This window comes from Topomyia yanbarensis, chromosome 2, assembly GCF_030247195.1.
Source record: "Topomyia yanbarensis strain Yona2022 chromosome 2, ASM3024719v1, whole genome shotgun sequence".
Taxonomy (NCBI): Eukaryota; Metazoa; Arthropoda; class Insecta; order Diptera; family Culicidae; genus Topomyia; species Topomyia yanbarensis.
The window spans coordinates 350136380-350163630 of record NC_080671.1 but is presented as its reverse complement, the minus strand read 5'-3'; the positions used below and the strand labels follow the sequence as shown (position 1 = coordinate 350163630).

General features: G+C 40.6%; 3 protein-coding genes across 3 annotated transcripts; 1 reads left to right on the top strand and 2 right to left on the bottom strand.

Annotated features, from left to right (window-relative positions):
- Positions 1–577: 577 nt before the first annotated feature.
- Positions 578–1778, bottom strand: LOC131684224 (uncharacterized). The gene is made up of 2 exons (XM_058966915.1): positions 1375–1778; positions 578–1176 (listed from the first exon to the last, which is right to left on the bottom strand). Exons 1-2 carry the CDS (start codon positions 1735–1737, stop codon positions 595–597), a joined length of 945 nt encoding a protein of 314 aa, XP_058822898.1. The 5' UTR covers positions 1738–1778; the 3' UTR covers positions 578–594.
- Positions 1779–7880: 6102 nt separating this feature from the next.
- LOC131680675 (uncharacterized) lies at positions 7881–17485 on the top strand. The gene is made up of 5 exons (XM_058961388.1): positions 7881–8731; positions 8787–8941; positions 9239–9330; positions 9388–9493; positions 17352–17485. Exons 1-5 carry the CDS (start codon positions 7881–7883, stop codon positions 17468–17470), a joined length of 1323 nt encoding a protein of 440 aa, XP_058817371.1. The 3' UTR covers positions 17471–17485.
- On the bottom strand, positions 17482–18381 carry LOC131680674 (uncharacterized; the record flags this gene model as incomplete). Its single annotated transcript, XM_058961387.1, has 4 exons — positions 18178–18381; positions 18009–18124; positions 17799–17946; positions 17482–17741 (listed from the first exon to the last, which is right to left on the bottom strand). Coding segments are annotated over exons 1-4 (576 nt in total), but the record flags the coding sequence as incomplete, so codon positions are not given.
- Between the last annotated feature and the right edge of the window lie 8870 nt (positions 18382–27251).

Here is a 27251-nt window from a genome sequence, read left to right as displayed (position 1 = left end):
TCCGTAGAAAATTCGATACCCAACTTAATAGCCCAAGCAGAAAAATTGTCCACGCTATTCTGTAATGGTCCTTGTAGGTCGACAGCTTTGGGTCCACACCGTTGTCTGAAAGTTTCCTTAGCGTACAGGAAGTGTCAGGAGATTCATAGATGTCATTGACGTAAAATTGTATAGAAGAGGACTTGGAAGTGAGCCCTGGGGTAGACCCATGTATTCCAACAGTGCAGAACAGTGATCAAATCCTTGTGGTGACCGCATTCGATAAGTTAGCCATCGAAGGATACAATTGGTGGAAGGAGAGGTCATTTCACAGTCAACTTCTTTTAAAATGTTCTTACTTCAGGTATGTACTGTCAAACCTGTAACAGTATTAGTGCGAGGTCGTCACAGGTGGAGGCAAATAAAGCTTATAGGACGTAGGAGTTGGTTCTGCTGTCAATCCGATACTGTGGGCCACCCCTGACTAAGAAGTGAAATTGGTCATTCGCAATATGGAAGAAAACAAATTTTAAGCATGATATGTGAAAAAAGGAAGAAATGTTCGTTCTATTTCACCAGAAAATCATAAAAACCTCAGTAACTGTTTATTATATTTTAAAACTTTTTCTTTCGTTGCAATTTCATATCCTTTTTGCCCTGTTTATCTTTCGCTTCCTTCTTACCTTTCGCACCCTTCTTTCCTTTCTTCTTTTTACACTTCCTTCTCTTCCTTCGTTTCCTTCTCGGTTTTATTCCTAATCGTTCCATGACAGCGCGCCACCAGAACTGAATCTTCGTAGCGGCTTCCTTGCGTGTGATCCGTTCCTCGTGGTACCGTTCCAATTCTTCCAGTCGAATAATTTCCTCCCGACGCCATTCAGATTCCGCCTGCATGTCTTCCCACTGCCGTTTCAGTGCTCTACCCCGCTGAAAACGGCCATCTAGGTCATCTTTTTCACGGTCGAATCGTTCACTCCATTCTTCGATGCAATCCGAAAGTTCGTCCATGCGCCTCGTGTAGAATGTATCGATCAAATGACAAGCTTTTAGGGCGGTTCGATTGTTCGTTTCAGTGTCACGAGCTGACTTCAGAAAATCTTCTCTGCGATTGGTTAGTACTTTGGAGAACTGCTCTATTCGCGCAGATTCCCACTTTTTTACGACGATATTCTTTGATATCTCACTAACCCATTCTTCCTGTAGAAGAAGACATACAATTTTAAAAACAAATAGTGTTAGTTCTTGTGTTTCGAAAAATCAATTTTCGTATTTCTTTTAAAGTTAAAGCCCATAGGACTATACAGCAGGAACGCAAAAATTGAGTTCAGACTCGTACAAATAAATTAACAGGAAAGTTCAACGAATAAAGTTGGCACTGATATTATATTTACTTACAAAATAATCATGATGCGTTAAATCAAGAAGCCGCCTCAAATTTTCCAACTGTCTGGCAAGCATCCGTCTCTCCCTCTGATAGAATGTCTGACGCATCTCATCCATAAGGGTCCAAGAATCTTCCGATTCCGAGTATTGCAGCTCCTCGCTGGTACTCAGAAGCGACCCGTCTCTATAACTCAATAGACAGCTACCTAACATAGATAGGTGCTGGATCTTCGCTTCCAATAACTCACGGATTGAGAAATTGCCATTTTCATCGACTATTTCGTCGTTGGCCGATGGGTTTACATTAAGGATTTGGAGCTTAATAGACGCATCGCCAAAAAATTTTGAAACTATGAGTTGTTCTGAATTTTCCATTTTAGAATTGTGATATTTTCTGATTACCAGGATTGATGAAACATGGCCAACTGTATAAAAAAGTTTAATTAAAGAAAGGAAACAACATTAAAACCAAATACAAATTTGCATTTGTTAAAACGAACGATAAGCCAAAATCAACTCGCACAAGAACAAAAATATGTGGGGTGGGGTGAAAAACTTTTCTGGGGATGACATCATAAAGGCCACTGTAGAATTCCAACAATTTTTTTAGTGTTCCAGAACCCAGTAACCTTAAACGAGAAAATACTTCTTGTTTCAGAAACACATATAGTGGTTTTATGTTCAAGGGTGCCTCAAGAGCAGCAGTAGCTGTTGTCGAGAACGCACCAGTCATCGCCATCAAGACAATCCTCTGACGATGGTTTAACTTCGATTGGATTGTTATGACTTCTCCGTTCTGCCACCAAACAACGCACCCATGTGCCAATATTGGTCTAACAATTGTTATGTAGATCCACTGAATATACTTGGGTTTGCGAAATGCGAGATAATTAACTCTTGCAAGTGTAGAGCTTTTTTGCTATTTTTCTGTAGACGAGATGAAGAAAATATCCCTTCAGTTTTGATACAAGCAAATTTTTAGCCTTTTAGATGTATTACCAATACAGTTGCATCTAAATATTTAAAAACAGCTAAATAATAAACAGACTGTTGTAACGGCATTTAATTGGCAAGGGACTGGAAGGTGAAGTATACTTTTACAATATTAAGAGCCATAGTACTCAAGGGAGAGCAAAGAGTTGAAGATCGGTTCCGACAGCATGAAATACAAAGTTACTTTACGCTCGTCCAGACATGCAGCTGACTCAGGTGATTCGCATTTCTAATGTCAAAAGATCCTGACTCCTGCGGTAGCAGACAAAAAGTTAAGTCGCCGGGAAACTCTAAGCTTGCTCATATGACCCTTTTCACGCTTTTCTAAACTTTCTTCCTTCAACTCCTTGCTCTCCCTTGAGTACTATGGCTCTTAATATTGAAAAATATACTTCACTTTCTGGTCCTTTGCTAATTAAATGCCATTACAAAATTTAAAAAAAATTAACTCAATAGGTTAACAAAAAAATGCCAAAAAATGAACAATGACGATACCTTTTTTGTTTCGGTAACTCATCACAATACAGGAATAAACTCTCTCACATCAAAGAGTTTCCCTAGTTCTATTTAAGATGGCTTCGAGAACACAATCACTGTGTTTAAGAATATGGGAGATAATCAGTATAGAACCAGCAATATTCGTTGAATGAATAATAAAATGCCTCTTTCTTTTATTTCATGAGCTGTTCTTCTAGGTTATATATTTTCTTCTTGGACAATTACACCTTGCACACATGAAGAACTAATCTAAGTTAATCCTTACATGCCCAACTTTTTTCTAGCGTTCATACGGTTTAAGAAACACGAAAAACTCGCTTTGAAAGATGCTTCTTTCGTAGTGCTGGAAGCTGTTGTGAATATTCTATATGCTAGGAAAAGATAGTCGAAGATACGCTTTAGCAGTTTTCAATAATAATGGAAAATAATAAAGATATATCAAAATGTCATTTGACAACGCCAACTGTCAATATCTCTGGTGGTACTGCTCCAGTAAAGTTATATCAGACTAATAGCAATAACTTCAGTTCTAAGTTCTAATAGTCTCAGTTACTGATCTTCCTTATTTTTGTGAGTAAATTCTGCCTAAATCAAAAGTTTTAGCAGCTTAAAAACGTTGTTCTTTACGTACAACATGGGCATGAAGGGGTTGATGTGCTTTATTCATACCTTAATACAAAATATACTGATTTTAAACAAGAGTATTTAGTGTATTTTAGATATGTGCAATTTGTTCATTTGATGTTCATTCGTTCTGCATCATTTATTTGAGTAAAGATTTCTTGAAGTATAAACAATAGAATAAAAGGGTGATCGAGTTTTATCAGCTTCCAGATTAATTAAAAAAATTTCAAACATTTGCGGTCTTACCACCCGAGGGTGTCACCACCAAAAAATTATTTCCTTAAAGGATACTTCAATATGATAATTTATGCCTAACGTCCATTATGCCAATCGTCCATTGTGCCTAACGTATATTATGCCTAACGTTCATTACGCTAAACGTCTTTATGCCTATCGTCCATTATGCCTAACGTTCGTATGTCAAACGTCCGTATGCCTAACGTATTTATGCCTAATGGGATACACCCGTCAAAAGCACCTTCAATATCGAGAAAAACTTGATTGCTTCGTGAAAAAAGCATTTTTAATATTGTAGACAACATTGTGTAACAGGATAGTAGTAGACTTCCCCTGCTGATATGCATGTTGCATTGCATGCAGCGGGTGTTCGCCATAGCTAACATCCCGAATGTAGTGATCGATTAAACGTTCCACTGATTGAGAAGGAAGGAGGTCAGAATGATCGGTCTAAAGCTCTTTGCCTCCTCATAAGTGATGCGGCCACCTTTAGGAATGAATTTTACAGTTATTTCCCACCACGCTAATTGCACGTATCCTGTTGCAAGCAGGGATGCCAAAGGTCCTGGTAAACTACATTTTTCGGTATATTTTCATCGAGGGTCTGCCCCAAAGGGAAGAAGAGCGTGTCCAGATAAGAATAAGAAGAGTGGCAGTGGCAAGCGCAAAACAGATTCAAGATAATCTGCATAAGGTGCATGCATGTGTGTACAATAAAATTATTGGTGGCAAACACTTTGAGAGGCTGAAAGCACTAGTTTCTATATTCAAAACATTGTTTTAATTTCGTTTTTATTAACTTCTTTTTTGGGAAGTGAATCAGTATTTACGCAATGTCGATCATGCCAATCGTAAAACCAAAACTCTCGCTTTACGTATGCCTATACCTTATCTGGTACCATCTTGGGTTTTCACGTCATTTGCAGTTTGACAAGACCAAAATTTGACAAGACCATAATTTGATGTTGGAACGGTCTATCCCTGAGAATTATCATAGGAAGGGCAATCCCTCGATTTACATTTGCACAAGCCGTACAGCCCGCTACAACGACGCATCACTATAGCTCTTGCCAGAACGGTAGCCAAACCGAATACATTTTCCCGTAGAGCAGTAGAATACATTTTTGTTTTGCTGCTGTACTCCGACTGCTCGGTGAGAGTGTGGCGTAGTAAAGTTTGTTCTCTCTCTTTGTACATTTTTCTCTGCATAGTCAAAGGGAGAGGCGCGCACACGAAAGCGATGATGCCGGTCGTGGCGTAAACGAACCGCATTTATTGTCGACGTTTGTGATTGAAAATATTGAATAGATTAAAAATATTAAAAAGTGTAAAATAAGGAAAGAGAAGCTGTACCGCTCGCGTCTGGTGGCTGTACTGGGGGCAGTATTTCTTTGTCATGTTACTGCTTTGCTTACAGACTGCTGTACAGCGCTGGCCGTCCTGCAATAGCGAACGACAGCAGCGTCAAAAGCGAAATGAGAATGTAGGCAGAAAAAATACAGCCGCAGAAAAGGTAGACATTTTGCATCCTTGGTTGCAAGACTACAAGTAACAACGTTTTTCAAAATATGCTTCAAGTGTTCATATCCTTTTTGAAGTGAAAGTCTTTCGATTTCGAAAGTGTTTAATCTACTAGTGTCGTTGAGACTTGAGACATTTGTGCAGAGTCTTTTTCAACCACTTCGCTCAGCACATCGAAGGGCATTTCGGTATTATTTGCGAGCCAACTTAAATGCGTCCATCCGTTTGCGATTACAAGCTCTTCTACACAATTTTTTGAGTCGATCAAGTTCGATAGTTCACCAAGGTGTTTCTCTAGAAGCACGCATAACTAAAAGTGGACAAGCCTCTCTCTAGTAACAATTGAGGTTCTATCGTAGTTTGATAGCCTCTGATGAAACTTAGATTACATTCGTAGCGTGCTATAAAACTTCAATTGTTACTTGGGCTTGGTATGCTGCTACTATGATTAAGTTTGTTTTATCCACGACCTCATCCAAGTCACTTGGAGATTCAATAGTCGGAAGATACCCATGAAACCCAGTCGCCAAGCCCTCTTCGTAGAGATTCCAGTTCGTAGAGTTAGATTACGATATGTGAGGATATCTAACGAGTCGTTTTAATGATCAAAGACGATGTGGTTATGATCAGATAACGACAGTTCGAACTCGTTTGATACGAATCAGTTGGCCAACTCATACGTAATACTATCAGAGCAGAGAGTTACGTCTAACACATCTTGTCTGGCTATTCATACAAATGTTGGAGGATTTCCTATAGTGAGTATGTGCTAATTTGCACTACTTAAGTATTCCATCAATTCAGTGCCTATCAAATTGATTTCTGAGCTGCCTTACATTATGTGGTGGGATACAACCGTTTTCAAATCATCAGAAGATGATGGCTCATTATGCGGCAAATATGCCGAAGAATAGACATATCTCTTGTTTATGTTATCAACAGCTATATTGTTCGGGACAGCGTCGAATGAAAGATTTGTATCAATAGCACTATTTGCAGGTATACATGTACGAGGCATTTCACGTGAATTTAGCATGCTATTTTTGTTGACAGCTACTAAGACGGCGTTAAGTAACTTTCCAACATGGAAGTTTGTTTTATGGAAATAGGGATCTTGAACCAAAGCTATGGAACCTTTTCCTACATTCACAAGGCGGGATAGATTCATAGTTGCTGCACGTTTACGCTGAAGATTAATTTGTGCTACTCTAACCATACTCGATCACAGCACTATTCTTTTCATCATCAGCACGTGTTGTACAGCAACTAGAAGATACCAAACACGTTATCTTATAATCGTCCATAGCGAACCCCAAAATGGGTATTATACCAGCATTCGCGTAACACAGCAAGGATAAGACCCACGGAACTCCATGTACGACTGGCATAGTTTAGTCCTGCTAGCCATTCAATCCTCGGTACAGAGAAAAACATTGACTTGAGGACTCCTGTGCTCAGTCGCCTTTTATGACATGGGAGCAGGAACCCAGTGGATTAATTCTTGGTTGAGATATATCAACCCACCGGAAACCACACGGCCACTAGGCTGGTTTTGTCCAGAGAAAGATAATACCCGTTGTTAGTCACATCTCACGACATGCGAACAGACACCCAGTGAGTCATTTCTTTGTTGAAATACTGCGAGAAATATGGAACTCGTTTCCCGGATGATTTTGGATCGATTTATAATTGTAGATAATTGTATCGATTTTGTTGGCTATTTCGGCAAATTTAAGACTAAGAGAAATGAAAGCAAATGAAATTGGAAGGTATTAGGTATTCTATAGCGAATCAGTTATAAACATAGAACGGAAAACTAGAACTAGGCAGGCTAATATGGACATGATCGAAAGGAAATGTGAAGAATCCTTTGCCTTCTGCTGGTAGGAGTTGGGCGTTCCTCCCAAGTCTACCGCATGGTCGTTGATAGAATATAATTCATCAACATGTTTCACCGGTAAAAAATCATCAGAAATCTTTGCTTACATCGACCGTTCTTTCCCCTTCTGCTAGCATCACGCCGCGACGTATGCATTCAATCGACACCAAGCTCTTGGTGTCGTGTCGATCATATTGTGGCTACTTATTTATTTTTTCGTTCCGCACACACAGATGGGCGTGAGCAATTAAGGGAAGAGTCTTTAACGGGTTTCAGCATGAAAAAAAAAACACTGCGTTTAAGAAATTTGGGTGAAGCGAATTGATCAAAATTTTTGTACGTTATGATTCAATAACATTCTTCAAGTTTTTATGCAAAAATTTCGACAAGTGACTCGGTGACGAAGCTTTTTGTAGAACGTGTCCGGAAAAAACACGATAATAATTGCCATTCAAAAACTACTAAACCGATTTATATTGAAACTAGAATTTATTCACTCATTTAAAATAAAACACGACACGCGCACGTCGCTACTTATTATATTTATATGTTCTACAGCACTCAGGGCCCAGTAACGAAATTGTAAGGGATGAGTGCATGTAATTACATCAATCATAATCTCATCGTGTAATCTATTTCGAACATGATTGGAAGACTAGTTTCAGATGCGAGATTAACATTTAACTATCAATATTCATCATAGAACGACCACGTCTCGAAGAAGAAGTCAGTATCAGATCCATCGCAGACGAGTCACCAAGCCAAAATGACACAAAGGAAAAGCTTAGTGAAACGCATTTTTTTACACTCTCGAAAGTTTGTCCTCAATTTATTGGAAACATCATCGGTTCACGGATTTCAGCATATTGTGCAAGGAGGGGTTCATGTGGTCGAACGCATCTTCTGGATTTCCTGTATTACGCTGGGAGTTTTTGGAATGATTGCTTTGGCCCAACGAATCTGGTTCCGCTACCAAACGTCACCAGTTGTCATTTCAATGGATCGCAACATGTATTTCTGGAATACAAGTTTTCCAAGTGTCACCGTTTGCTCTCGTCATCGAATTGACGACCAGAAGGTTGAACAATACATTCAGCAACACCCGGAAACATTTGCGACCGAAGACGACAAAGAAGACTTCAAAGAATTTATTACTAAGCTAGCGAATGCAACCTACGACACATTCTTGGACTTGCCCATGCACAAAACATACGGGATACCAACCACACAATATTTGAATTTAATCCACAATTTATCATTAGCTTTTCACCCTCAAATCAGTAGCGGAACTCTATTGCCCTTACTAGGGCAGCAAACTATTACAGAGCTAGGAGTGTGCCTGTCGGTTAACTCTATTGTAGCAGAATACAGTTCGTACCAGTACTGGTCGAGTGATCGTTGGGATTTGCTTCCATCACCGATTACTGCTGTTGTTCATCCACTGGACGGCGAAGTATATGGACAGTTGGTCAAGCTGGAAAATTCCTACGAGGTGTATTTTCACGGGTACATGGAGATTCCTGAGATTTCGAAACGAAGATATCTGTTCCTAGAGGCTTTTTACACTACAGTGGAACTACTAGCGTTGGAGCTTATCACGTCACCTTCGGCTAGACAGTAAACAGTTGTTTGTTTGTTTTATCTCGGAGGTAAATTTGGAAAATATTTTCAGGTTGGCAGTATCTCAGAGACAATGTCGATTTACACACGAAGCTGATGTTCTGGAGTTTAGCCCCGTTTACAGCTATAACCTGTGTCGGATTGAATGTCGCATGCGTTTGGCTGTCCGGTATTGTGGCTGTATTCCTCATTTCTATCGAAGCAGAGGTAATATAATATATAAATCATGCATGGCCTTAAATTGTATTTGACATGTTCTAAGGTAAAGGAAAGAAACGCTACCGTATCTGTGATTTTGAAGGATATCGTTGCTTGGGTCAAAATTCAGGTATTATAATGTAATAGCAGGGTTTATGTCAAAAGAGTGGTGGCATGATAGTTTTTACAAAGAACACAATCTACAGATCATTGTTTTAATCTTAGCATTGTCATCACACTTTTCATATGCACTCTAAATATGAAATATAACGTAGTTTTTGATGAAGAACCCATCATTCCACACAGATGTACTAATAACATTACGTGAAGGAAACAAATCCGTGCAGTGCAACTGTCTCCCCAATTGCGACGATTCAAACTTTTTCGTGCAAGCCTACGTAAGTAATATAAATAAACCTGAAGTGGATGTAACTACTGTACAACATCTCTTACAGCGATCCAGAGAATGGTTTCTAGGAGCTAATCTCCAGTGGGGTTTTACCGAGTATCCAAAAATGCAACTACAGCGAGATATCATTTTTGGACTGTCAGATGTCTTCGGTAATTTAATACGCATGTCATCTTCTTTTACGTCCGTTTATTTTTGTTCTATTTCCTTTGACCTTCTCCATTTTATTTTTCCAACAATATCTCTTTGAACTTTCTCCTTCTCATTTTGCTTGAAAATCCAACTAACTTTGCGCGCATTTTAATAAGTTCTGCATAGTTTTGATATCATATTAGTATCAGTTTATATGACAATATTCACTCTTCAACCCGTAACTCCGGAACTGGAAGTCTGGCCAACAAAAAATTGAATAGAATCGTTATATCGTTATACCGTTCACTTGAAACTAAGTTTGTGCAAATCGATTCACACACGCACACTCCCACACACATATACGCACACACGAAACTTGACGTAAAATGGTGAATGGGTTAACAGCATGGCTGCCTCGTTAAAACTTTGGCAGGTCTCCAGGTATGCTTAACCCTTGCATGCCCAACTTTTTTCTAGTGCAAGTGGGGGTTCAAAACTATTTTTCCTTGAAAAAGGTGGGCTCAAGAAATACGAAAAGCCTTTTATCATAGAGATAGGTGCTTTCCTCGCAGTGCTAGAAGCTGCTTAATTTTTACCTATCAATGCTCAATGCACTTCTCCTAGAATATTTACAACAGTCCAATTTCGTGGAAAACGTAGCCAAAGATAGTTTAAATTGATAAGTTTTATCAGTTTTCAATAATATTGCAACATTACGCAGATATATGAAAAATTCATTTTTCATCGTCAACGTAAACTGTCTCTGGCAGCACTGCTTCATTGGAATCCAATCAGACTAATTGCAATAACTTCAGTTCTAGAGCTAATCCTTGCAACTTTTAATACTCAAATGAAAAGCAATAGTCACGTTTATTAGCGTTACTTGTTATTGTGAGAAAATCTTGCCTCAATCAAAAGTTATAGCTGTTTAAAAACGTTGTTGTCCACAAACAACATGGGCATGAATGGGTTAAAACCCGTCACCAATAGTTGGTGGTATTAGGTTCGGATGAACCGATCCCGATTTAACGCCGATCCGGCTCTGAACACTATTCCCCATGAATTATAGTGTCAACCCTAGCATAGTATCCCTGCTTGCATAGATAAACATTGGATCACGGCCCGAAGTTGAGACCCCATAAAATGGAGAAACTCACACATATGGAGTAGGCGCGGCGAATCTCTTCACCAAAAGTAGTTTAAAGAGGTCCCCACCTCGGCAAAGCCAACCAGTGCAACAACAGCACGACCAGGGGAAACAGAATCTTCAGCAACCGGAGCAGCCTCAAGAAAAACAACTGCTGCAATCACAGCAGCATAAAAAGGAGGGCAGCAGACGTTAACGTGGGTAAAAACACCCAATGGGAAGTCGGCGGCACAAGACGGGAGGCGAACAATATGGATTGCACAGTGGGACGAGCCCGAACTTATGTCCAGATAAGAAGGTCACGCGGTATGTTCATGAATATTTTTCTTGTGTTGGTTGTTTCGGAGACACTTTGGCAAGATTTTAGATAATTTGGATATGAAATGAGTTTTTCACAGCTTTTAGAAATGCGTAACTCCAGTGTTTTTCGCAAATTTGCTCACAGGAACTTTTCCGGTTATTTTAGTTTTTCGAAGAAACGTTTTTAATTTTTCTTAGGACGGCGCCGGTGGTTGAGTGGTAAGCGTGACCGCCACTCATTCCTATTTGCCTGGGTTCAATTCCAGCCGAGGTCATTGAGATTTTTCTGAGGCGAAAAAATCTGTGGTCACGTCTTCCTTCGGAAGGGAAGTAAAGCCGTTGGTCCCCGGTCTATGAGTTTGGTGGATCGATATCTAGTCCAGATAGTCAAGTCACCTCTCTGGCGTCGGTAAAGAAGAAGTGATCCAACTTCTATACTCTTACTAACAAAAATATCCTCCTCCTGTGATACTTGTGGAGTGTACAGTAGTATATACGGCCTCAAGCAAAAGCAAGTATCGGACTAACCATTCCTTCTCTTTCCTTCCGCGATCTACGTTCGGGCCTGGCCGGCGCCGGTATTGATCAATACTTTAGGATTACCAGGAGTTGCACATTGAAAGATGTTTCGCTACTCCCAAGCATAATTATCTACTTATTCTCTGTGCAACTTCAGCTAGTCCAGATCGATAACGGAGTAGCAGCCAGGGGTGGTGGCACAAGCTCAAGCTCAAACGTTTTTAATTATTCTTAGCATCCCTAACGAGTGGTTTTCCTTTCTGAAATGCTTTAGTATCAAAAAGAAATGGAGTGTATAAACCACTAAAAAATATTAAATGCTATGACAAAATAATTATTTTTGAGCCACCTTAATGAGAGGGGATTATTTCCAATATGTTTTGTTATTAAAAACAAATTCATCACACGATCATTACAAAATGATTACATAAAAATAATTATTTTTGAGCCACCCTAATGAGTGAGAATTTCTTTTTTTACATGTTTAAATATCAAAAATGAATCTAGCGCACAATAGTTACTTTTAAAAACATTTACGAACCGTTTCTACAAAAACCTATTTTTGAGCCACCCTAATGAGCAGGTCATTGTTTATTTTTAATGTATTTTGATATCAAAAACAAATTGAACGTACCAAAAGTACATAAAAGCATCATACTTGAACTGATTTGACAAAGTTTTGCCTTTAATCCACCTTTTGCTCTAAGCCGAGCCGCTGTGGATTGGTCCGAAAAACGAAAGCACTTCGAGGGACGAAACAAATGTGAAGCACTCATAGTCAAAGATAACGATGACTCGTACAAGAAGGTACTGCGTGAATTGCGGATAAACCCGGCACTGAAGGCTCAGACGTTAAGAAAATCAGGCGCACCAGCACTGGAGAGATTATCCTGGAATTGAAAAAGGATCCGAAGTCAAACAGCTCTACTTATAAAGAACTCACCGATAAAGCCATGGGCGACGCAGTGGAACTGATAACCTTGTACCCGGAGGCAACCATCCAATGTAAGGACCTGGTTGAAGTATCGTTGGAAGAAGAGCTAAGAGAAGCTCTGAAAAAACAGTGCGAGCTTAGAGAGGGGCAGATGACGATCCGAACAAGAAAGGGACGCAAGCGGCTTCGGTTAGGTTTCCAGTCGCAGCAGCAAACAACGCACTAAAGCCGGGAAAACCAAAGCTGGTTGATCGGTATGACCATTGAGTGTCTCTCAGCGACCAGAAGTGTGCTTCAATTGTTAGGAATTTCTGCCATCTGTGGACCACAAGGCAAATAATTGCCGAAAGGCTCCGAGATGCCTGATCTGTGCAAACGAAGGTCACAATCACGTTAAAGGCGGCCCACGGTGTCCGCCTTCAAACAGGCGACTGCAACGAAGTCACAGTCCAGGTAACGCAAATCATCCACAACCTTTGCGGCACAGCACAGCCACAGATTGCTGTGGCAATCTGTAGCGGAATCTAACTACGACCAGCGATAGAAACTGGATATCAGATAACTCAAAACCAGCGGCGATTGGGACGATGGGAAGATATCCATTTCAGGAAACGGTTTATCGCGCAGATGAATGCTGCTAAACACAATAGAACCTTTTCTGCAACTGCTAAGGCACCGAACAAAAAGAATTAACGGAGCAAGTGTTGGGCTAGCGAGATCGCCGACGCAGCGAAAAGATCGAGTGCAACTGCAACCGCAGCAACAGAGAGAGTAGCCCAGGGAGACCATACCGAGCACAAGCGGCGACAAACCAGTTTGACGCCAAGGAAAGCTAGGGTTTCAGGAGCGCACTTTGAAACCAAGCATTAACCAAGAAGACCAGCAGTCTGGGTTTCCTAAAGTGGCGAAGTTGAGGCAAAAAATCGAAGAATTCTACGAATTCATAAAAAGCGAGGGCAACATGCACGGACAGATGAAGGATCTAGTGATTAACATCAAAGCAGCAGTCGAATGCGAGCAGATGGCATTACTAGAGAGAGCTTAAAACGCCGAAAAGACGTTGAAGACCACGGAGATAGCGAAATCAAAAGCCTACGAGACCAGGGATGTTATGCACCTCAGAGCAAATAAAGAGAAAAAAACAAACGCTCGTTGCACCTTTCATGCTCTTCTCTTTCACAATAAACCTCTTCACTCCGATGCGTGTTGCTCCCACACGTGTATTCTACTCCATGGCTGCACGCCACAAAGAGTAGAAATAAGAGGCTCTTTAGTGTGTATCTTGGTCCCACACGCACGTAAGTAGAGAAGGCAACCAAAAAACATTTTTAAAACGTTCTTCCGGTCAAACTTCATCTGAATTGTAGTTTGATTCGCCTTCTTACCTGCTTTCCAGTGAGGGGAGGCACAAAAAAGTGGCTCTTCAAGGTGACTCTTTGAACGAAATTGTGCAGCTCTTGGTGCACTCTTTTTCGTTTTCAAGTGTCTCTTTGTGTGGTCGTTCTGCACATCGCAGTGTTTTTGTGCTGCTCTAGTTTCAATCGGTGTATTTCGCTCTTTGTGGCTCATTGTGTGAGCAAATAACAAGCCTGTACGAGACGCCGAGAGGTGGCCGGTATTCCCGTTCTGTGAAAAGAGTAAGGGCAACACCAGGAGAGAAGGAGGAACCGTAGAAACCCAAGAGGTCGGTGAAGCACAGCGGAACAGTCGACAAAAGGAGTGGGTGGCGATCCGTAGAAGCCGTAAAAGAGAGGAGGAAAAACAGAATGAAAAGGATGAAATGAAGAAAGCAGACCTTCGATTGCGCCAGCGGGGGTGTAAGGGAGACACTCTAGTCGTCAAAGCAAACGACGGCGTGACGTAAGCTGCGATCCTCAGAAGGGTGAGAGAGGATCCCAAACTGAAGGAGCTGGGAAAGAACGTAGCAAGATCCAGGCGCACTTAGAAAGGTGAGATACTGTTTGAGCTGATGAAGGATCCATCGATCAAGAGCTCGACCTATCGGGAACTCGTGGCAGAAGCGGTGGGAGGAGTAGGGAACGTGAGAACTTTAGTTCAAGAAACAGTGATTGAGTGCAATGAAACCTAGAGAAAGAGCAGATATCAATCAGGTTGAGGAAGACGTATAGTGGCACTCAGACAGAAGCGAAACGCTTATCGTCAGACCCAGCCAACCAGCTTATATCCACCGGTAAGATCAAAATCGGATGGTCGGTAATCAACGGCGTAGTCGCATGTAGCAGTTATGCTCCCCTACGGTGGACACCAAAGCAGTACAATCTGATGCTGAACACACTAACCGTCTCGTTAGTCGGACGAACGCCGGATGTATAGGAGAAGATTTTAACGCTTGGGCGAGCAGGGTAGCATGCTGACCAACGAAAGAAGTTACAGATTGTGGGAAGCCCGGCGAAGCTGGAAGAAAAGGCTGTGCAATGAAGATTCCACTAACACATTCCGTAAAGACGGTCGGGAATCGCTCCAGCACCGTAGTAGTAGTCCGTCGCTGATAAATAACTTGAATAGGCGAGTTAGTGAGCAGTACACACATAGCGATCATCCGGCGATCCACTACACGATTGGTCGGCAGAATTGCGTTGTAACGCGAAGAGTGAGGACTAGCGAGCGGAAGTGGAAAATAAAGGACTTCGATAAGGACGTTTTTGTGAAAGCACTTCGTGCTGACAACCTCGCTCCAATTGCGACTGCTGCTGAGCTGTCAGAAAGATTAGCGAGGGCGTGTGACATAACAATTCCGAGGAAAATGGAGCCGAGGAGCTGTTGGCGTCCGGCGTATTGGTGGAACGGAAAGCTAGCTAGATCGGAGGCTGTCAGAGAAGTGTGTAAGGTGACATTTCGGGCGGCTAGGGCCGCTTTTAAACGCTAGCTAGTGCTTAGTAAGTCCACCTGCTACAAGGAGCTGTGCAGAAAAGTAGACGCTAACCCCTAAGCTAACGCTTACCGTGTCGTGATGACTCAGACTAACGTGGAGGAACTTTGCCCGAAGTACGACCCAACCGCATGACCGCCTGCACCGTATGTTGATACAGACAGGGCAAATGCTGGTGACAATCCAGTCTCCCACGACGAGCTCTTTATAGTGACAAAAGCAAAGAAAGCTCCTGGTCCGGACGGTATCTGCTTAGGATAATTCAACAGAAATGCCTGCACGAAGACTACTTACCGAACAGATTGAAGACTCAGAAGCTGTTGCAGCCAAAACTAAAGAAACCTCCAGGAGATCCAGCATCGTATATGCCTGCTGGATACTCTTGGTAAATTTCAGGAAAGGGTCATCCTCAACAGGCTGACGAGCTATGCTGAAAGTGAGAATGGACTATCGCAGAGGCAGTTCGGGTTACGCACAGTCAAAAAAGAGAAAGCATCGAAGCAAAAAATAAGGGGTAATCGCTACTGCGCTGTGGTAACGATCGACATGAAGGACGTGTTCAACAGCGCCGTAGTGCTGCACAGAATGCGGGTCCCGGACTATTTGTGCAAGTTTTTAAAAACTTAATTTCAGAACTTAGTACTTGTCTACGAGACGAACATGGGGCAGGGGTCAATTGGGGTCACGGCGGGAGTACCTCAGGGCTCCATACTCAGCCCAACACTCTGGAACATAATCTACAACGGAGTGTTAACACTGGAACTACCCAGGGAAGTCGAGATCGTCGGCTTCGTAGATGACGTTGTCCTGACGATAACCGGCGCGACCCTCGAGGAAGTGAAGATTGACGGCAGAAACAATAGGCATCGTGGAAACCTAGATGGTTGATGTAAAGTTGCAACTAGTGTCCGAAGTGTGAGAACGTCGAGGAACCTCCAGAGCGCGTCGTCTTCGAATGCCCGAGGCTCGAAGCGACACGTAGAGAGAACGGAAGGGTCGGACATCAACCCGGAATGGCAAGTGACGTAAACACGGGGAACGCAGTCAACAGAGTGGTGACGAAGATCATCACAGGCACAGCAGAAATGACGTGATGAACAGTGAGCAACGGTCTCGAGAGAACAACCACTGACGGGAAACTCTTCCACCGGAGTAGGCTAGATCCACCGCCTGGGACTAGTCGAGTAGACCGCAACAAAGCATCAGGAGTGGGTCGTCGGGGCGCCAGCGAACCGGAAGGCACATTCCACTCGGAATCGCCAGACCGACCACGGCACCCTACCGTTGGCCCGAGCGAAATATATCGAAAACAAAAGAATAATCGGTATCGGGAGAACTCCTTTCGCCAAGAAACTCCTTCGGCTCAAGCTAGATTCGACGCAGGGGACTAGAATGAGTAGTTCTCGACTAGACACCATCAGTTTCGGGTCTCCGGGGCACCAGCGAAACGGACGCCTTGCTCAACCGGAACCGCCGGACCGAAATCGGCACCTGGCTGGTTCGATCGGTTTCATGAGAACTTCTCTCATCGGGAAATTCTTTGTCGAAGTAGGCAAGGTCCATCATCGGGGACTAGGGTGAATAGTTGACGAACAGATCGGGAACTGAATGGCTCAGCGGTAAAGTGGTACTAAAAGGACGAGAAGTGAGCCAAAAGAATTAAAAAAAAGTAGCAGTGCTGAATGGCACTGCGCAGGGAGCCAAAGGGCTCAAGAAGTTGTAATGCTGAATGGCATAAGAGAGCCGAAGAGCTCAGTAAATTAGACGCTTTTACGAATGAATATGATGTTTATTGACGACAGCAACATTAAAAGGAACTAAATTTCGATCTAACCACATCTAATGTAGGAAAAGCTTGATAACATTGACAGTTTCATGTAAAGGCGCCACCATGCCCAGCCTAATGTCGTTATCAATCGTTCATTTTAATTGAAAGTTTTATATTTCTCTTTCGTCTTACCAAATACAAATATTTGTATTTGGCCTTACCTACGATGGTAATAATACTGAAGAGTTAGGCTTTTTTATACAAAATAATAACTTCCCAATAACCATCTATAAAATTAATACAATATTTTCTAATTTCAGTGTACATAGGTGGTCTTGGCGGATTTTTCCTGGGTTGCAGTTTGCTAACCTGTACTGAATTCGTGTATTTCCTCATCTGGCGACTGTTCAAACTAACAAATGACAACCATAGAAACTAGTAACGACGGTTAGCTCTGGACTTCAGTGCGCTCAACTGTTCCTTACACAGGGCACGCTTTGCTTCATTGGACTGCAGCAGCTTCCTCAGCCGAACGATCCGCGCCGAATTGTGGTTACGTTTTATAACCAAATCCTGTTCACGTTTCGCCAGCGATCGTTTCAGCTCGGTCAGGCGTCGTTCCTTTTCGTCTAACTGGTATTCACGAGAGCAACGAGCGTACGAAAGCTGATTCGGAGAAAGTACAGCGGAACTGTTCCCATGAACCGGATCTGCAAGGTTAGGTTAAACATTCTGAAATCTCTTGTTCAAAAGTTGTATCTAGTTACCCGTATTTTTTCTGGTGACACTTAAAATGGTGGCCTTATAGTCTTCAACAGCTTGCCGGATTTTAGAGTACCGGGATTTCTCAATCTCATGAATAGCTGTAATTCTCTTCTCGTTAGTCATAAGCTCCGTCACTTGTAATTTGGTTTCCTGAAGATGAATAAACACTGCACTAACCGTCTATTTAGTTATTCGATTGACCCAAATCTTACTTCACAGCGCTTTTTTATAGCACCAAGCTGATTGCTCCGGTTACTAATACCTTCTGTAAGCTGTTTAATCCTGACCCTCAGTTCCTCGTGTTTTTTCTTGTGCATAATGATTTCATCTAAAATATCATAGGTGAACGCAGAATTCTGAACACAAGTATACTAATCTTACCATTAACCTTTTGATTCTCACTTTTCAACCATTTAATTCTTTCAGCATTCATGATTTTCTGTTGTTTTGATGTACTACCTCTCTAAATTAGCGTGAATTTGAAACTACAAAAGATGCAGCACAGATGCCCACGTGTTTCGATGAAAAAATGCTAACAAATCACTGCCGCTTTATTCAGTCGACTCACATAATTAGTTTCTTTACTAAAACAGTTAACCTTACTTTTCTTGACAGTGCGCTTGTACTGTTTACATGGAATTTGTGGACGACTAGATTCGCTCGAAGAAAATCGAAAAGAATTTTTCTAAGTCCATGTAAACAGTACAAGCGAACTGTCAAAAATGAACACTCAGTTCATTTGTGACGTCAGCGTAAAGTATTCAATAAACAGGCAGAGTTCATCACTGTGGGATCTAAGACATAAGGATGAATTCCTAATGTCACTCAATTTGCACCATTTGCACCTTATTGAGTTCATTCGGACACAGCTATCCTCACCTTTTTGACAGTTCACTAATTACTGTTTACATGAACTTTGTCGTCGATTCGACTCGAATTATTCTAATGTCGTTTTTGCTTGAAGCGAAACTGAGTCAAAATGTATGAACTGACAACGGTTCGGGTTAGAATCTGACTCAGTTTCGGGTTCAAGCAAAAACGCCATAAGAGTCGATTTCGCTTAACTTTCAAACCAGGTTCACCAGCACGGTTAAGGGCCGATTTCTTTAACCTCGGTTAGTGCTTAAATCATGTTTAAACATACTGGTGGTATAAAAGTTAAGCGAGGGTGAAGAAATCGGCCCTAGGTCTGTGTAAACAGTACTCAAGAACTGTCAAAGTCGAACACCGTAAAGTATTCAATTTTACATTTCGTTGGCGTGAATTGCAACGCTTAAAACCCGAAGAATCGTTTTTACAACGAAGCTTATGGTTATCTAAATTCTTACACCAATTGTCTGCCGTTCAATTCGTTAGAAATGCCGAAATGGGTTGTTGCATTTGAGCAAGAACCCAAATAGACATCATTCAAAATTCTGAACCAATTTCAGAGACCCGAAAGAATTAGTTTAGCGGAAATTTCCCAATAAAGTTTTCTTTTCTCCTTCAAAATTCATATACTGTTAAGTTTGTGACTATGAAGTCTTGCCAAATGATATGGATCAGGTAGAACATCGAATTGAATTGGTAGGCTAATCACAGTTGATACATCTTCGATTGCTAACAAAACCGGTTTAAAGCACTAATGCTATATGACTATATTAAATTAGATCTAGGTAAACACATGTGGTGTCAATACCCTTTAGGTGGAGATATTAAATGTCTAGAAATTTTAATATTTATCAGACACTTATCAACAACAATAAGCAGGAAAAAACTACTCGAAGCCAGTTTGAATCAGTTCTTTAGCGTCATATGTAACCTGTTGGGAATTCCGAAGTACTACTAGTTATAGATTGCAGCACTTAAGAAATTCTCAGTGTGCTAACGCAGTTACTAAACAACTTATGCAAATATTTTGCATAGTTGATGCGCATTTGAAATGAAAACAAATGCATGAATTCCAGGAGTTAAGTCTCAGCCTTTCTATCGAGCGCAGTGAGCTCATATCTACAAATAATAATTTCATCGACATGTCTTAATTAGGACTATTGGTAATCGTTTTATAAGCATTACAATAATTAGGGTGAAAAGATGCTATATTTTTTCAGGACATATCGTGGATCTTAATTAACTCTCCTGGCGTCCTGGGAATTCGAGGAAAAAATGGTGATGTGTTGTTTTTTCTTTTCTAAACCAAAGTTTTTTATTCATTGTGCTTTCGCTTTATTCACTCTGATCCTGGCTTCAGTTATAGTTATTTTTTCATCTTGCATCTTTATACGTCCTGCCCTAAATAGTATTCTTGAATCTTGATTGAAATAGTTTTGGGCATTCAGGATTCTACCTGTAATTATTATTGATGTTTTATTTTGATCTAACATTCGCTATCGATAACACATTCCGAATTTGATTGAATTTCATGAATTCCATATCTTTTATTATCACCAGGCATTGCATTTATCGCTCATATGAGTAAATGCGCCCGGATAGTTTGCTTCTGCGACAATAAAAACTCACATTTTCACACGAAAAGTTATTGGCACTCACACAACTTCTCCGGATAAATAAAACGTGTTATTTCTCCGGATAAATAAAACAGCCGGAGAATGAGTGAATGAATTTATCACGGTATCCTTTTTTCGCTCGCTGCTTTTCTGTCGTTATTCCAAAACACGAAGAAACAAGTCTATCATATTTCTTTGCCGCTTTTCTTTGTAATTAAGTGTATTTTTTGAAGTTTTTATTGATTTCCACGAAATTAAAATTTTATCACCTTCTCCGGTGAGAAGGAAAAAGTCAAATACATTTTATCCGGAAAATCATTCTCACGCTATTTGAGGAGACGGAGAATTTTGCGACTCATCTTATCTCGGAAAAGTTGGACATCGGATAAGCTTCTTCTCGCGTGAGTGAGAGAGAATTACAATGCCTGATTATCACGGAATGTAAAGAATGTCAGGTCAATTTAATGCTTCATGGTAGACTATGTTCTTCGTTTTGTTGTTGTTTTGTTATTTCCGGTGAGTAAATAAACAAATATGATGGCTTTCCAACTCGTGAGCATACCACATATAATTGGCAATGCGAGAAGCAAGGGAATTCGAGTTTAATCCCCCACAAGTTCAAGGATTGGCCTCTTGATTTATTAATTGTCATGGCAAATGCAATGAAATTAATATTAACCCTAGAACGTTGCACTTGCGTTTTCTACCTTAGAACGTTGCACTGGGGTAAAAATGAATCCCACGTGATGGATCGCAATTTTTGCAGGTAAAATTGCAAACAAAAGAAATGTATAATACATCATTTTCTTCGTTTTGTAATTGCGAAAACAGCTGCGTAAGTGAAAGTACGGAATTTATTGAATCAATGATACATAAATTGGTTTGAACAAAACAACAATTGAATAAATCGCGGTTTTGACTTTTTTCATAAACATTACTATAACTGCGAATTTTCAACCGATTTGAAAAAAATCAAATGATTCTAAAAGATGAAAGATGGTCTAAAAAAACTATAAAATGGAATTTCGATATTTTGAAAAAAGTGCAATTATTTGGAAGAGTGAATGTTTAAAAATCGGGTTTTGGAAAATACCACGAAATGGGGTGGAAATTGAAATGAAAAAAATATTTCTGTGCAGTAATATATTGGTAACACGCAACGTTACTGTTACAGCAGTAATTGTGCGCAAATTATACTTGCGAGTCATTGCTATAAAAAATAAACAATACAACAGTAAAAATCAACAAAAATCAGAACGATTTTTTGTTCCGCTTGAAAATTAATTTAAATTAATTGAATAAATGATTAAAAACGATTACATAATACTAATTGTTACTTACGTAGTAAAACAACCAGTATTTAAACTGGTATTGTCACGAATAACATTTCCACTGACAGCACGAAACCTGACGAAACACTAACGGCAACCGTACACTGGGGTACAAATGTACCCCACGCCAACTTTGACACCTACTTCTACGAAGGCTATAAGCAAACTGGCTATACCACCTTTTCCTACTCTTACTAGGAACTCTAAATTGAATTATGGTTAGGGTCTCAGGTCGGAAAATGCCGAATTCTCGTCTTTACATGGCTCCAAAGAAGGCGTGGGGTTCTAGGGTAATAAGTCTCGTGGATGCGCTGGAACTCGATGCGTTGGAACTCGAAAGGTGAGTCGTTTGGAATTAGTGGAATTCTCGCAATCAATACTTCGTCGTCCTCGAATTTTCCTTTGATAATCATTATTTTTAACTTGCTTCACGGCCAATCTTGTTACACTGCACAATTTCGGTTGATTGAGGTTTCGAAACATAATGGTAACAGATCCAACCTTCAGTCGTAAATCATATAGTGGTAATCCTGGCAAATCCAATGAATTTAGAAACTCTGTTAGATAATTGGTTACAGGAAGCGTTTGTCGAAAACCGCCGACCAGCGGAATCAATACACCTCCAAAACTGCAGTCCTTTATAATTCGATCAAGTGCTTCGAATTCTCGTGTGTGTCATTGTGCATTCGTCCCAGATGTTAATCGCAACACTTTCGCCATTCCCGAATTATTTCAAATTGGGAACATATCGGTTCCTCAGTCACTTGGAGATTTAACGGTAACTTCAACGCAGAATTATTGTGAAAATGTGGCTGCAATTCCTGAAGAGGCGATGGCCAGCGCAATTTCTGATCTCGAACGAACCGAAGCCAACAGTATTAGAATAAGAAACGTTTTGCCAGTTCCTCCGGGTGCATCGATGGAAAAAAACCTCCGTTTCGGTCGTCAATCGCTTTCATCGGAGTGTCGCAAACGTCCTTTTGCTCGGGAGTCAACAACGGAACGTTTGTTCGAAGTACCTGGTTCAAAGCGTCGCGATCATATTCTCGTTCGCGTCCCAACTCATGATTAAATGCATCGTACATTGCACGATTCGATGATGGAATGCCCAATTTGTTCAACAACCTGCCGCACATGAGCAGACACATGTCTTCAATCAAATTCAACGCCTCGTTACGCATCTCATTGTTCATTTCCAATTCGCACAAATTCGATGCAAAATATCGTCAACCATGTAGTCCTTACATTTGTGCCACAATTCGACAGCATTTGATGGAAAACACGTCGAGATGGTGATCGCAAAAAGCGTAAGAATTTGGTTTGCAGGCACAATTCGAAGCGGTTAAAACGAAGTTGGATCACGAATATTGACTAAAAGCAACCGAAGATACTGCTTCTAACCGCACTGCGCACTTATCATTCCTCTTATAAATTCTTCTCATAGACTGGTTAGTTTAACTAGTCTGTCTATGAAATACATGTGTTCTGACATGTGTTTTGACAGCTCGCAGTTTTAAGATCACTCGCACGTTGGAAGTACGGAGTCCAGGTTGGTGGGAAGCGCGCAATAGAAGCACTCATCATGCACAGTATAAATTCCTCCAAGTGCGTCTGTAGAAAAACATTGTCGAATCCAAGAACAGCTTTTCCTTGCTTCCATCACTGGAACGTTTTTGACGACGCATGCCATGTATAATGGCGTGGTATTTCGGAGTATAAGTGTTCCAGCAAACGGATCACTCTGGCAGATGGTAAAGTAACTTGATATCGCGTCATATCATCGTTAGTATCAGGAGTAGCAATTCCAAAAACTGCTATGTCGATGCCCTTATTCACGTACTTGCGAACGTATTTAATTGATTTAATGGAGTTGTAGAATTCAACATTGCAGTGGTTTTGAATGTTTTGGAGAGGTGAATACCGAACAATCCAGCTATTGTTAATGACAACGTTATTGCTTTTCACTTTCATTCTAAAAGTTTTGCCATTATGCTCGGTGGAACAACGTCGATACAGTGGGTATCCATCGTTTCCGGAGAGTGCTAGCTAGCAATGAACGTGGGTATCTTTCCGTGTAATGATTTTCAACCATGCAGGTAGATTCTGGGTTGTGTTGACCACAGGGACCGTGAACCATATTTGTCGTTACGATTTCGAAAAGTTCAGCATCGGTTTCTGAATCGGGAATCACTGCGCTAATGGTATCATCGATTCGGTCAGCACGTATTTAGTCTACCAACCAAATAAGTCCATCTGAATGCATCAGACCTCTTTTCGCCATTTGATAGAGCACATTCAGCATTTGACTTCACCAAACACGTTTTGCTTGACAATCAAATCCATGAGATTTTTAATTTTGCCAGAATACTCGTGTGGCGATGTCGAAACGACCCCTCGATGTCTGGCCGAGTATCGAATGCTGAGATATTTCCGTCCACTTCGGGTTGCAAGTAAATGTAATGAATAGATCTGGACGTCCGCAATAGCGTCTTGGGCATACTAATTCATACACCGTAAACTTCCGTCATAAGTGAACGGAAGAATGGCCAAACGATTGATATTATTGGCACTTATATTCGAACTTATTGTATCTCTTAATGTACGTATTGCTCGGACCGCAATTTTGATTGATTCAGGTGCTCAGTCTCGATTTTGACATACATGTCGCCCGCATACTGTTGGAACAATCGACTATATCGCAGCAAATAGTTATCAATATGCGGTCTAATTTCATACAATAATAGACCTTTCTCGTCAAAAAATTTTATATGATAGGATGCTTCCTTTTTTATCCCCAATTCGTTACTGCCTATTGCCGCGATGATTTGGTACCTCTAACTATTGAAAAAATCAAAAATAGTGCAAGCTGCTCATTTAACCCCATATTCTGAATACCTATCTTGCCTTGTTTCCCCATATTTTTACACCATTTGGATGAATTTTCTGTGGGGAATACTAAAAGGATGCCAGATCTGCATATATATTAGTAAATCTGCAGATTTTGCATTTTCACTGCAGATCTTTTGCAGATTACAAATATTTAGCAGAACAAAGCCTATGCCAGCCAATTTATACACCAGCCTTCAACATTTTTGATCATTTAAATTATATACATACTACATTTCTACGTTGCATTTATTGAAGATTTTTGTAGCAATCTGCAGACTTTTATATTTTTACTGCAGGCTATTGTTTAAATAGACCTGGCATCACTGATGCTGAAATGATTCATTCATATACCTGTCAAAAATATAGAGCATTGTATGAAAATGTATAACCTCACTTTTCTGACAGTTTCGGTGTGCTTGTTTACCTAAGACTTGTTTACACGGACTATTAAAATTTACATTACTTGAATACTTTCGATGCTCTTTGAAAGAATATCAGCTCAAGAGGGATGAGGATTGGAACAATGGTAACCTGGTTCATACATTGACCAATCGGCACTGGATGTAAAACCCGGTGGCATATGCTGAATCGCAAGATCAAGCATTGGGCTATAAAACGATTGCTTTCTGGATGATGGATCCTTATCACATTTGTACACATTTTTTTGTTTGCTCGTGGGTTAATTCCTAACAAGATGATCAGATTGATTATTCATTTTTAGGTGGTGAAGTTTACCTGAACTTTATAGGTAACGAATTCGGTCGATGATAAGCTGTTGAAATGATTTTGATCGTTCAATGCCCATATCGAAGAACGTTTCCATTGGTCAGAATGCCTACCAGCGTATAGACTTTTCTACGGCTCATGTACGTACACGGCACATGCCACAAACACTACAACACTAGCTGGTGGAAAATAATAAACAAAGACGGCAAAATCAAATGGGATTGTTTTCAACCAGGAAGCTGCAGAAGTGTTCGTGAGACCGGGCGACAAGAACTCAATGATACCAGCAAACATGAGGACGACAAGGTTATTGCTTTCGAGTGGAATAATCATTTATTAGGGTTACCAAATGGACTGAGAGCAAATTAAGGACATCCCTGCCAAATCTATTCGGAATCGGAGCCTGAATCAGTTGTCACTTGAGCCAGAATTCTGAAAAAGTCGGGATTCTGGCTTATGTTCCAGCAGTTGAACTGGGACGTTGAATCTTGATCGAGACAAATTGGAATGGTGTAGTGCCAATATTGAACGAAGGTAACATCTTTGGCTATATCGAGTTATCCAACAAATTTTGGTTACTTCTGAGTAAAAGAACTTTTGGTTGTGATGAGTCGCCGAGAGTATGCATTAGCAAAAACAATCGCTGGAAGTATTTGAAATTGACAATTGAAATTGATTCTCTTGGAATAAAGCTGATCTGAATAATTTAATACAGGGTGATTCATCATGACGTTTTTTTGATCTCGCAAAAATTTTAAAAATGGAGTTAATCGCGAAATGTTTATTTGTCAATCGAAAGAACATTTTTTGCCATTTATTGTTTGAAAACAATTTCTTTTAAACGTTGACCATGTTGGCGCTTGAGGTAATCCTTTCGATTGGTCCAATTTTTGTTGATGGATTCGAGTATTTCAAGTGGTATCTGGCTAATTAGTCGAGTAAAGTTGGTTTCCAATGCGAATGTCAATGTTTTCTTCAATGCGTGCTGGATGTGGTCGATTTGTTAGCTAACCATCCAATAACGAGAACTGCAACTTTCACTCTTTTATTGTATGGTGAATAGTGGAATCAGTTGGCCGATTATATCGACCATATTATGGACGGAGTGCACGAAACACATTTCTCACAGATCGCTGGTTTTCGAAATATAGTTGAATAATTTGAAAATCGTGAGCATACTGTGGTGGCAAACAATACTAAACTACAATAAAATGACATGGCTTGGTAAAACCATCATGTTGAACCACTCTGTATATGCCAAGGTTTGAGACTAAAAATAAGGATATTTGAAGTAAAATAAGGACGCTTTCCAAAAACCTCGAAAATAAGGACATGTCCTTTAAAATAAGGACGGTTGGTAACCCTAATTTATTATTCGTGTTCAAGTTCCATTACAGCAAAAGTTTCGTCGATTATCGCATTGTCGTTGATTTAGCCGGCAAATGCAAAATAGCGCTCGGCACTGACAATAAGGAGTAAGAAGGATTTGATTGGAGTGATAATAATGCAGAGCATTATACGTTCTGATAGAATATCAGGGAGGAGAAATTATATGTAAATTTATATTATATCCCAAGTTGCCATCATTTTGGCACCGCAATAAAGCTATCTGCTGTCTTGTTCAAATTGGCACGAAATAACTAGGCAGCGAATGATAAATTTCATAGTCAATTTATTTACTTTTTCGGAAGGATAAGTAATTAGTATGTTGTGAATATATGTGTCGCCGGTGCCGTGTGTTATGGTGGTACCGGACGGAACCGTTGGTCAGCAGACCGTCCTTGTCGTACTGGTCATAGATGCGACGTTTTTTCTCATCTGATAGCACTTGACATGCTTCGGAGATCTGTCTTAACGCTCTCTACTTAGAGCAGGATACGCGAAACCACTGCTAGCTTTCGAAAGAAAATTCCTAGCTGCTGCTACCCTATCAGTCTCTTTCTCGGCTGAGGACTACAATTTCGGTCGATTAAATTATGCTATGAAAATTGTACTTCCTGGAATTTCATCTAACAAGGTCAAT

Excerpts from the sequence above, each read along its gene's own strand:
- LOC131684224 (XM_058966915.1), bottom strand. The coding sequence starts at position 1,737 with ATGGAAAATTCAGAACAACTCATAGTTTCAAAATTTTTTGGCGATGCG. Across the intron at positions 1,177-1,374 it reads TAACGCATCATGATTATTTT|GAAGAATGGGTTAGTGAGAT; the intron begins GTAAGTAAATAT and ends CTTCTTCTACAG.
- LOC131680675 (XM_058961388.1), top strand. The coding sequence starts at position 7,881 with ATGACACAAAGGAAAAGCTTAGTGAAACGCATTTTTTTACACTCTCGA. Across the intron at positions 8,732-8,786 it reads ACGTCACCTTCGGCTAGACA|GTTGGCAGTATCTCAGAGAC; the intron begins GTAAACAGTTGT and ends AAATATTTTCAG. Across the intron at positions 9,494-17,351 it reads TGGACTGTCAGATGTCTTCG|TGTACATAGGTGGTCTTGGC; the intron begins GTAATTTAATAC and ends TTCTAATTTCAG.